This window comes from Babylonia areolata, chromosome 30 (genome assembly GCF_041734735.1).
Source record: "Babylonia areolata isolate BAREFJ2019XMU chromosome 30, ASM4173473v1, whole genome shotgun sequence".
NCBI classification, from domain to species: Eukaryota; Metazoa; Mollusca; class Gastropoda; order Neogastropoda; family Buccinidae; genus Babylonia; species Babylonia areolata.
In genome coordinates, this window is record NC_134905.1 from 2,730,731 (window position 1) to 2,740,166 (window position 9,436).

The 9,436-nt window shown below is 45.6% G+C and overlaps 1 protein-coding gene across 2 annotated transcripts; it reads left to right on the plus strand.

Moving 5' to 3' along the window:
• Positions 1-6,427, plus strand: LOC143275596 (protein HtrL-like). Of its 2 annotated transcripts, XM_076579817.1 has the most exons (4): positions 1-342; positions 3,177-3,381; positions 4,247-4,318; positions 5,432-6,427. In XM_076579817.1, exons 2-4 carry the CDS (start codon positions 3,234-3,236, stop codon positions 6,193-6,195), a joined length of 984 nt encoding a protein of 327 aa, XP_076435932.1. In that variant the 5' UTR covers positions 1-342; positions 3,177-3,233; the 3' UTR covers positions 6,196-6,427. The 2 variants fall into 2 exon arrangements, with proteins under 2 accessions (XP_076435932.1, XP_076435933.1); XM_076579818.1 differs by lacking the exon at positions 1-342 and having other exon boundaries at positions 2,971-3,381.
• The last annotated feature ends 3,009 nt before the right edge of the window (positions 6,428-9,436 follow it).

Here is a 9,436-nt window from a genome sequence, read left to right on the forward strand (position 1 = left end):
TGATAAAGAAAGTATGGCTTCGTGTCAGCTGAATACCTATTGTGTGAAGTGTTGTTGTTGTTGTTGATGTTTTTCCTCCGGCTGAAGGTACTCTCGGTTCATGTGCTCTGGGTACTGGCGTCAGTCCTGTGATGCTTGTCTCTCTCCAATGTCTGGCAGATTGTAGTCACCACCTGTGATCAGGATGTGGTTTTAAGGTTGGCGAATTCTATTGTAGGTGCCTTTGTGATATCGTCTGTTTTGTTTGGTGGTCGGTACTGAGACGCCGGAAACTGACTTGAGGGGCAATGTCAGTCGACAGATGCTAACGAAATTCACACGTCTTATGACAGAAAACAAAACGTAAAGCTTCGAGTCAGCGGAATACCTGTTGTGTGAAGTGTTGTTGTTATTGTTGTTGAGCATTGTTGTTGTTGTGGCAGATGTGGTGTAGCGTATATGGATTTGTCCGAACGCAGTGACGCCTCCTTGAGCTACTGAAAGTGAAACTGAAAACTGTTGTTGTGTATTTCCTTGAAAGATGCTAACGAAATTCACATGTCTTATGACAGAAAACAAAACGTAAAGCTTCGAGTCAGCTGAATACCTGTTGTGTGGATTGTTGTCATTGTCGTTGTTGCTGTTGACAGTGGGTTTTTTCCTTGACAGATGATATGCCAACGAAGTTTTTCATGTGTCTTTTGACAGAAAACAAAAAAGTAAGGCTCTATGTCAGCTGGATACCTCAGTGTTGTGTGAAATTGTTGTTTTTGTCGCTTGACATATGAGATGCCAACAAAGTTCATGTATCTTGTGACAGAAACGAAAAACGAAAAATAAGAATACCTGTTGTGTGAAGTGTTGTTGTCGTTGTTGTTGAGTATTGTTGTTGTTGTGTATTTCCTTGAAAGATGCTAACGAAATTCACATGTCTTATGACAGAAAACAAAACGTAAAGCTTCGAGTCAGCTGAACTGATACCTGTTGTGTGGATTGTTGTCATTGTCGTTGTTGCTGTTGATGTTTTTTTTCCTTGACAGATGACATGCCAACGAAGTTTTTCATGTGTCTTTTGACAGAAAACAAAAAAAAAGTAAGGCTCTTGGTCAGCTTAATATCAGTTGCTGGTGTGAAATTGTTGTTGTTGTCGTCGTTGTCTTGTTTTTCCTTGACATATGAGATGCCAACGAAGTTCATGTATCTTGTGACAGAAACGAAAAACGAAAAATAAGAATACCTGTTGTGTGAAGTGTTGATGTTGTCGTTGTTGTGTGTTGAGTATTGTTGTTGTTGTGTATTTCCTTGAAAGATGTCAACGAAATTCATCTGTCTTATGACAGAAAACAAAACGTAAAGCTTCGAGTCAGCTGAATACCAGTTGTGTGAAGTGTTGTTGCTGTTGTTGTTGATGTTTTTCCTCGACATATGCTAACGAAATTCACATGTCTTATGACAGAAAACAAAACGTGAAGCTTCGAGTCAGCTGAATACCTGTTGTGTGAAGTGTTGATGTTGTCGTTGTTGTTGAGTATTGTTGTTGTTGTGTATTTCCTTGAAAGATGTCAACGAAATTCATGTGGCTTATGACAGAAAAGAAAACGTAAAGTTTTGAGTCTGCTGAATATCTGTTGTGTGAAGTGTTGTTGTCGTTGTTGTTGAGTATTGTTGTTGTTATTGTTGTTGTTGTTGTTGTGTATTTCCTTGAAAGATGCCAACGAAATTCATGTGTCTTATGACAGAAAACAAAACGTAAAGCTTTGAGTCAGCTGAATACCCGTTGTGTGATTTAGGGGTGTGGATATTTCAAGGGTGTTGTCCTCAAGTGATCTAGGGGTGTGGATGTTTTAAGGGTATTGTACTCAAGTGATTTAGGGGTGTGGATGTTTTAAGGGTATTGTACTCAAGTGATTTAGGGGTGTGGATGTTTTAAGGGTGTTGTACTCAAGTGATTTAGGGGTGTGGATGTTTTAAGGGTGTTGTCCTCAAGTGATTTAGGGGTGTGGATGTTTTAAGGGTGTTGTCCTCAAGTGATTTAGGGGTGTGGATGTTTTAAGGGTGTTGTCCTCAAGTGATTTAGGGGTGTGGATGTTTTAAGGGTGTTGTACTCAAGTGATGTAGGGGTGTGGATGTTTTAAGGGTGTTGTCCTCAAGTGATTTAGGGGTGTGGACGTTTTAAGGGTGTTGTTCTCAAGTGATTTAGGGGTGTGGATATTTTAAGGGTATTGTCCTCAAGTGATTTAGGGGTGTGGATGTTTTTAGGGTATTGTACTCAAGTGATTTAGGGGTGTGGATGTTTTAAGGATATTGTCCTCAAGTGATTTAGGGGTGTGGATGTTTTAAGGGTGTTGTACTCAAGTGATTTAGGGGTGTGGATGTTTTAAGGGTATTGTACTCAAGTGATTTAGGGGTGTGGATGTTTTAAGGGTGTTGTCCTCAAGTGATTTAGGGGTGTGGATGTTTTAAGGGTATTGTACTCACGTGATTTAGGGGTGTGGATGTTTTAAGGGTGTTGTCCTCAAGTGATTTAGGGGTGTGAATGTTTTAAGGGTGTTGTACTCAAGTGATTTAGGGGTGTGGATGTTTTAAGGGTGTTGTACTCAAGTGATTTAGGGGTGTGGATGTTTTAAGGGTGTTGTCCTCAAGTGATTTAGGGGTGTGGATGTTTTAAGGGTGTTGTCCTCAAGTGATTTAGGGGTGTGGATGTTTTAAGGGTGTTGTACCAAGTGATTTAGGGGTGTGGATATTTTAAGGGTATTGTCCTCAAGTGATTTAGGGGTGTGGATGTTTTTAGGGTATTGTACTCAAGTGATTTAGGGGTGTGGATGTTTTAAGGTATTGTCCTCAAGTGATTTAGGGGTGTGGATGTTTTAAGGGTGTTGTACCTCAAGTGATTTAGGGGTGTGGATGTTTTAAGGGTATTGTCCTCAAGTTATTTAGGGATGTGGATGTTTTAAGGGTATTGTCCTCAAGTGATTTAGGGGTGTGGATGTTTTAAGGGTGTTGTACCAAGTGATTTAGGGGTGTGGATATTTTAAGGGTATTGTCCTCAAGTGATTTAGGGGTGTGCATGTTATAAGGGTATTGGTGCAACACTAAGAGTCAGTGCAATCTTGCGCATGTGATGTGTGATCATTGTTGACACGAAACTTCTTTCGTATGTGTGTTTTTGTTGTTGTTTTTTTTGTTTTTTTGTTCAGGGTCAGGGTTGTTCTGTTGAGTTCAGCACCAACCAGGTGTATTGTCTGTGACTGGCCATGTTGGCCCCCGTGGCCGTGGTCCTGGTGTGCGCTGAGGCCTCGAGGTTCAAACCTCGCAGCCCGCTGTTGTGGAGCATTGTGGGCTGTATGGGCATCCAGTGGAGCGCTGTTTTTCACCTGACGTCTCTGGCTCTTGTGGGGGCAGGTAGAGTATACAGCAGTGTGGAGTGGTAGGGTGGGGTGTGGGGTGGGGTAGGGTTGGATAGGGTGGGATGGTGGTAAGGTGGGGCGGAGGGGGTGGGGGATAAATGGTGTGGTGTGGAGTGGTATGTAATAGTTATGGTTGGGTGGGGTGGAATAGGGGAAGGGTGTTGTGTGGGGTGGGGTGGGTGCGGGGTGGGGTGGGGAAGGGTGTCGTTGTACTGTGTGGGGTGGGGTGGGGTGGGGGAAAGGTGTGGATGTGGAGTCGTTTGGCGTGGTGTGGGTGGGGTTAGGGGGTTGGGTGTGGAAGGTTGTGGTGTGGCGTGGCATGAAGTGACACGGTGTGGTAGCGTGGTGTGGGGGTGGGGAAGGGTGTGGTGTGGTTTGGTACGGCGTGGTGTGGTGTGGGATGGGGTGTGGTTTGGTGTGGTGTTATGTGATGTGGGATGGGGTGTGATATAGTGGTGTGGTTTGGTGTGGCGTTGTGTGGTGTGGTGGGAAGGGTGTGTGGTGTGGTTTGGTGTGGGATGGGTGTGGTGTGGTGGTGTGGTGTGGTATGGTTTGGTGTCACTTGTGATGGATGTGATATGTTTTGATGTGGGAAGAACGGATAATGTGTAATGTGATATAATGTGAGGGGGTGCAATGTGTGTGTGTGTGTGTGTGTGTTTGTGTGTGTGTGTGTGTGTGTGTGTGTGTGTGTGTGTGTGTGTGTGGTGTGGTGTGCGTGCGTGTGTGTGTGTGTGTGTGTGTGTGTGTATGTGTTTATGTGTGTGTGTGCGTACGTGTGTGCCGGCGTGCGTGTGAGTGTGTGTGTGTGTGTGTGTGTGTGTGTGTGTGTGTGTGTGTGTGTGTGTGTGTGTGTACAGACACATGGGGAGAACAGTTTTACCCTCCAGTCAACTTCACCGTCGTCACCGCCATGTTCGACATTGGCAGAGGTGAGAGGTCATTGGCAGAAGGTGAGAGGTGAGAGGTCATTAGCAGAGGTGAGCGGTCATTGGCAGAGGTAAGAGGTCATCGGCAGAGGTGAGAGGTCATTGGCAGAGGTGAGAGGTCATTGGTGAGAGGTCATTGGCAGAGGTGAGAGGTCATTGGCAGAGGTGAGAGGTCATGTCTTTCTTTGGGGCTTCCAGCGATTTGTTTGCCAGGTCTTTCCATTCGTCGTTCCTTTACGGCTTTCACTGAATGTTTTTTCGTTTTTGGTTATTGGGCTATTTTCATGTCATTGTTGTGTGCATCATCACCATCACCGTCACCGTCATCGTCTTCACCATTATTTCTTGTTTCGTTGTTTTGTTGTTGTTGTTTTTTTGTGTGTGTGTGTGTTTGTGTTTGTGTGTGTGTGTGTGTGTGTGTGTGTGTGTGTGTGTGTGTGTGTGTGTGTGTGTGTGTGTGTGTGTGTGTGTGTGTGTGTGTTTGTTTGTTTGTTTGTTCTTGTTCTGGGTGTTGTTGTCGTTGTTGTTGCTGCTGCTCTTCTTCTTCTTCTTCTTCCTCCTCCTCCTCCTCCTCTTCCTCCTCATTTTCCTTCTCCTCCTACTAATCCTCTTCTTCTTCTTCCTCCTCCTCCTCTTCCTCCTCATTTTCCTTCTCCTCCTACTAATCCTCTTCTTCTTCTTCCTCCTCCTCCTCTTCCTTTTGCTCCTACACACACACAGACACACACACACACACACACACACACACACACACACACACACACACACACACACACACACACACATGTAGCAATTGACGTGTATGACCGTTTTGTTTGTTTTCCCCGCCCTGTAGGCAGCCATACTCCGTGAGTCTTTGGATGTTCAAATAACAGTGTTATGCCACCCAAACGTCTGTCAACAAGCGCGCGCGCGCGCGCGTGTGTGTGTGTGTGTGTGTGAGCGGCGTGTGTGTGTGTGTGTGTGTGTGTGTGTGTGGGTGCGTGCGTGCGTGCGTGTGTGCACGCATGCCTGTGTTTGTATGCGAGCGGGCGTGGCTGTGCATGGGTGTACGTGTGCCTGCATGCGTGCATGTGTACCCGCGTGCATGCGTGCGTATGCACCCCCTGCGTTCAGGCGCGTGGCAGTCGGAGTACGCCCGTCCTTACCGCCACTACCTGTCCTTCCTGGAGCCGCTGATGAAGCTGCAAGTCAACGTCGTGGCCTTCGCCGACAGCCTGGCTGCCTCCGTCATACGTGGTGCTCGTCACGGGCAGAGTCTCAGGACCCGGGTGGTGGAAATGGAGGTGGAGGACCTGCCCTACTTCCGGCTGAGGGACAAGTTCCGCGCCATCATGGACAGCGACAACTACAGCACGGGGAACCCTTTAGTGTCCAGCAGGCACCCCGAGGCGAACGTTCCCGAGTATGACGTGCTGATGCTGAGCAAGGTGCACTTCGTGATGGAGGCTATGAGGATCGATCCGTTCAACTCCTCCTACTTCATCTGGCTGGATGGGGGGTACGGTCACGGGCAGGAAGGGGTGGTTCCTGAGGACGGGGAATGGTACCCGCAAAACCTCTTCCGGCACGGGGACAAGGTGACGGTGGTGGAGCTGGGGAGAGGGTGGGTGGAGGAGGCCCGTGGCCACGCCCACCGACTCCACACGATCCGGGGCGCCATCATCGTCGGGGGATTCTTCGGGGGAGGGAGGGAGGCGCTCCGGAGGCTGTACCGGCTGGAGAGGGAGGTGGTGAAGGGCTGGATGGAGAGGGGGGTGGTGGACGATGATCAGTCTTGTCGGATGATGGCCTACTACCTGGACCCGTCCCTCTTCCGCCTGGTCTCCGGAGACTGGTGGGATGTGTTCAGACTGTTCAATGACAGTGCTGTGTATTGACGCGGCGTGTGTCGTGTTGAAACCGTGTCCGGTGTTGAAACTGTGTCGTGTTCAAACTGTTCTACAACGACAGTGGCTGTGTCAGTATTGGCACGGTCTGTGTTGTGTTCAAACTGTGTCGGGTGTTCAAACTGTTCAACGACATTGCTGTGTATTGACACGGTATGTGTCGTGTTCAAACTGTTCAACGACAGTGCTGTGTATTGACACGGTATGTGTTGTGTTCAAACTGTTCAACGACATTGCTGTGTATTAACACGGTCTGTGTCGTGTTCAAACTGTGTTGTGTTCAACCTGGTCAACAATGTGTATTGACACGGTTTGTGTCGTGTTCAAACTGTTCAACGACAGTGCTGTGTATTGACACGGTATGTGTCGTGTTCAAACTGTTCAACGACAGTGCTGTGTATTGACACGGTATGTGTCGTGTTCAAACTGTTCAACGACAGTGCTGTGTCAGTATTGGCACGGTCTGTGTTGTGTTCAAAACTGTGTCGTGTTCAAACTGTTCAACGACAGTGCTGTGTCAGTATTGGCACGGTCTGTGTTGTGTTCAAAACTGTGTCGGGTGTTCAAACTGTTCAACGACATTGCTGTGTATTGACACGGTCTGTGTCGTGTTCAAACTGTTCAACAACGACAGTGCTGTCTATTGACACGGTATGTGTCGTGTTCAAACTGTTCAACGACATTGCTGTGTATTGACACGGTATGTGTCGTGTTCAAACTGTTCAACAACGACAGTGCTGTCTATTGACACGGTATGTGTCGTGTTCAAACTGTTCAACAACGACAGTGCTGTGTATTGACACGGTTTGTGTCGTGTTCAAACTGTTCAACGACAGTGCTGTGTATTGACACGGTATGTGTCGTGTTCAAACTGTTCAACAACGACAGTGCTGTGTATTGACACGGTATGTGTCGTGTTCAAACTGTGTCGTGTTCAAACTGTTCAACAACGACAGTGCTATGTATTGGCACGGTCTGTGTTGTGTTCAAACTGTGTCATGTTCAAACTGTTCAACGACAGTGCTGTGTCAGTATTGGCACGGTCTGTGTTGTGTTCAAAACTGTGTCGGGTGTTCAAACTGTTCAACGACATTGCTGTGTATTAACACGGTCTGTGTCGTGTTCAAACTGTGTTGTGTTCAACCTGGTCAACAATGTGTATTGACACGGTTTGTGTCGTGTTCAAACTGTTCAACGACAGTGCTGTGTATTGACACGGTATGTGTCGTGTTCAAACTGTTCAATGACAAGGATTTTTGAACATTTTCGGTGATTATGTGTTGCAAGTTTACAAGATATATTTGGTTTCAAAACTGTGTCGGGTGTTCAAACTGTTCAACGACATTGCTGTGTATTAACACAGTCTGTGGTCGTGTTCAAACTGTGTTGTGTTCAACCTGGTCAACAATGTGTATTGACACGGTATGTGTCGTGTTCAAACTGTTCAACAACGTTAGTGCTGCCTATTGACACGGTATGTGTCGTGTTCAAACTGTTCAATGACAAGGATTTTTGAACATTTTCGGTGATTATGTGTTGCAAGTTTACAAGATATATTTGGTTTTATACACCCATTTTCTTTAGTCTTCTACATTTGCTTTGAGTGCGTTTCTTGTCATATATCTGCCATTACGTATTCGAACTGACGCATTTATAAACTCTGCCGAAAAGTTGTCCGAACAAAAGCTGTGCAAACTCAGAGAAGCCAGTTACGGTGGTGGGCTGCGCGTGTCGTCATATGACCTGCTTCTCGCTCTGCGAGCGACGAAAACTTCGCCACGAAAGCGGGGTGCACACCCTCTCCAATATCCCGGTCTCTGTCGGACTGTTGGGACGGGTTTAACTCTCTCCATACGAACGGCGAAAGAGACGACGTTAACAGCGTTTCACCCCAATTACCATCATCAAAATATTGCAAGCGGAACGCTCTTATACTGAAGAGGTGAATGTTGACAAAGAATACCATAATTCTGACGACGGAAGCTAAAGGTTGGGTCATTCAGACACCCACTGGACATCCGAGGGGTCTGTGTAGAGGAGAAGAGAGGACTGGCCGTACTGAGTGAGTTAAACTGTTCAGTGACAGTTATATATATATATATATATATATATATATATATATATATATATATATATATATTTTTATATACTTCTTCTTGTGTGAGTTTAATTCAGTTAAAAAATTATATTTGTGATAGTCGCAAAATGTTACACAAATGTAATAATGTCTTCTTTATTGATTTGTTGGTTTGTTTATAAAATCTTATTTAATTTAATTTAATTTTATTTTATTTTATTTTATTTCATTTCTAATCGGTCTGGGCACACAATCCAATCTAGTAGTCCAAGGGACAAAATCCAGTGTTTCTTGAAAACTCGTTGACTTCAGTGTTACTCCCCTTTGAATACAGCCCGGTCGGACCACAACTTGTTTTTTTTATCCGTGCATCTGTGTGTCTTTGTTTTTCTTCGCAAATGTATATGTACTGCGATTTCTTTTCTTTCTTTTTCTTCTTCTTCTTCTTCTTCTTCTTCTTCTTTTTTTTTTTTTTATAGATTGAATATCTTAAGTCTGTTCTATTGTAATGTTCGAACAGAGAATAAATAATTTCTTATCTGCTTTCGGTACGGTTTAGTTTAAAGATCTGCTCAGTGGTGTGTGTGTGTGTGTGTGTGTGTGTGTGTGTGTGTGTGTGTGTGTGTGTGTGTGTGTGTGTGTGTGTGTGTGTGTGTGTGTGTGTGTGTGTGCGTGTGTGTGTGTGTGTCAGTGTGTGTGTGCCAGTGTGTGTGTGTGTGTGTGTGTGTGTGTGTGTGTGTGTTTGTGTGTGTAAGTGTGTGTGTGTGTGTGTGTGTGTGTGTGTGTGTGTGTGTGTGTGTGTGTGTGTGTGTGTGTGTGTGTGTGTGTGAAACTTCCCTCTATAATTTGAGAGTGAACGTGCCACACAACAATGGAAATGTCCATGATGGCGTCAGTCGCTGAAGCTTAACGGGTACTGATTAAAAAAAAAAAAAACAAAAAAAAAACGGCAACGAAACCAAGTGTAGCAGTAAGATTGACAACCCATTGACGGGCGCAATAGCCGAGTGGTTAAAGCGTTGGACTGTCAATCTGAGGGTCCCGGGTTCGAATCACGGTGACGGCGCCTGGTGGGTAAAGGGTGGAGATTTTTACGATCTCCCAGGTCAACATATATGCAGACCTGCTAGTGCCTGAACCCCCTTCGTGTGTATG

Excerpts from the sequence above, each read along its gene's own strand:
- LOC143275596 (XM_076579817.1), top strand. The coding sequence starts at position 3,234 with ATGTTGGCCCCCGTGGCCGTGGTCCTGGTGTGCGCTGAGGCCTCGAGG. Across the intron at positions 3,382-4,246 it reads TCTGGCTCTTGTGGGGGCAG|ACACATGGGGAGAACAGTTT; the intron begins GTAGAGTATACA and ends GTGTGTGTACAG. Across the intron at positions 4,319-5,431 it reads CATGTTCGACATTGGCAGAG|GCGCGTGGCAGTCGGAGTAC; the intron begins GTGAGAGGTCAT and ends CCCTGCGTTCAG.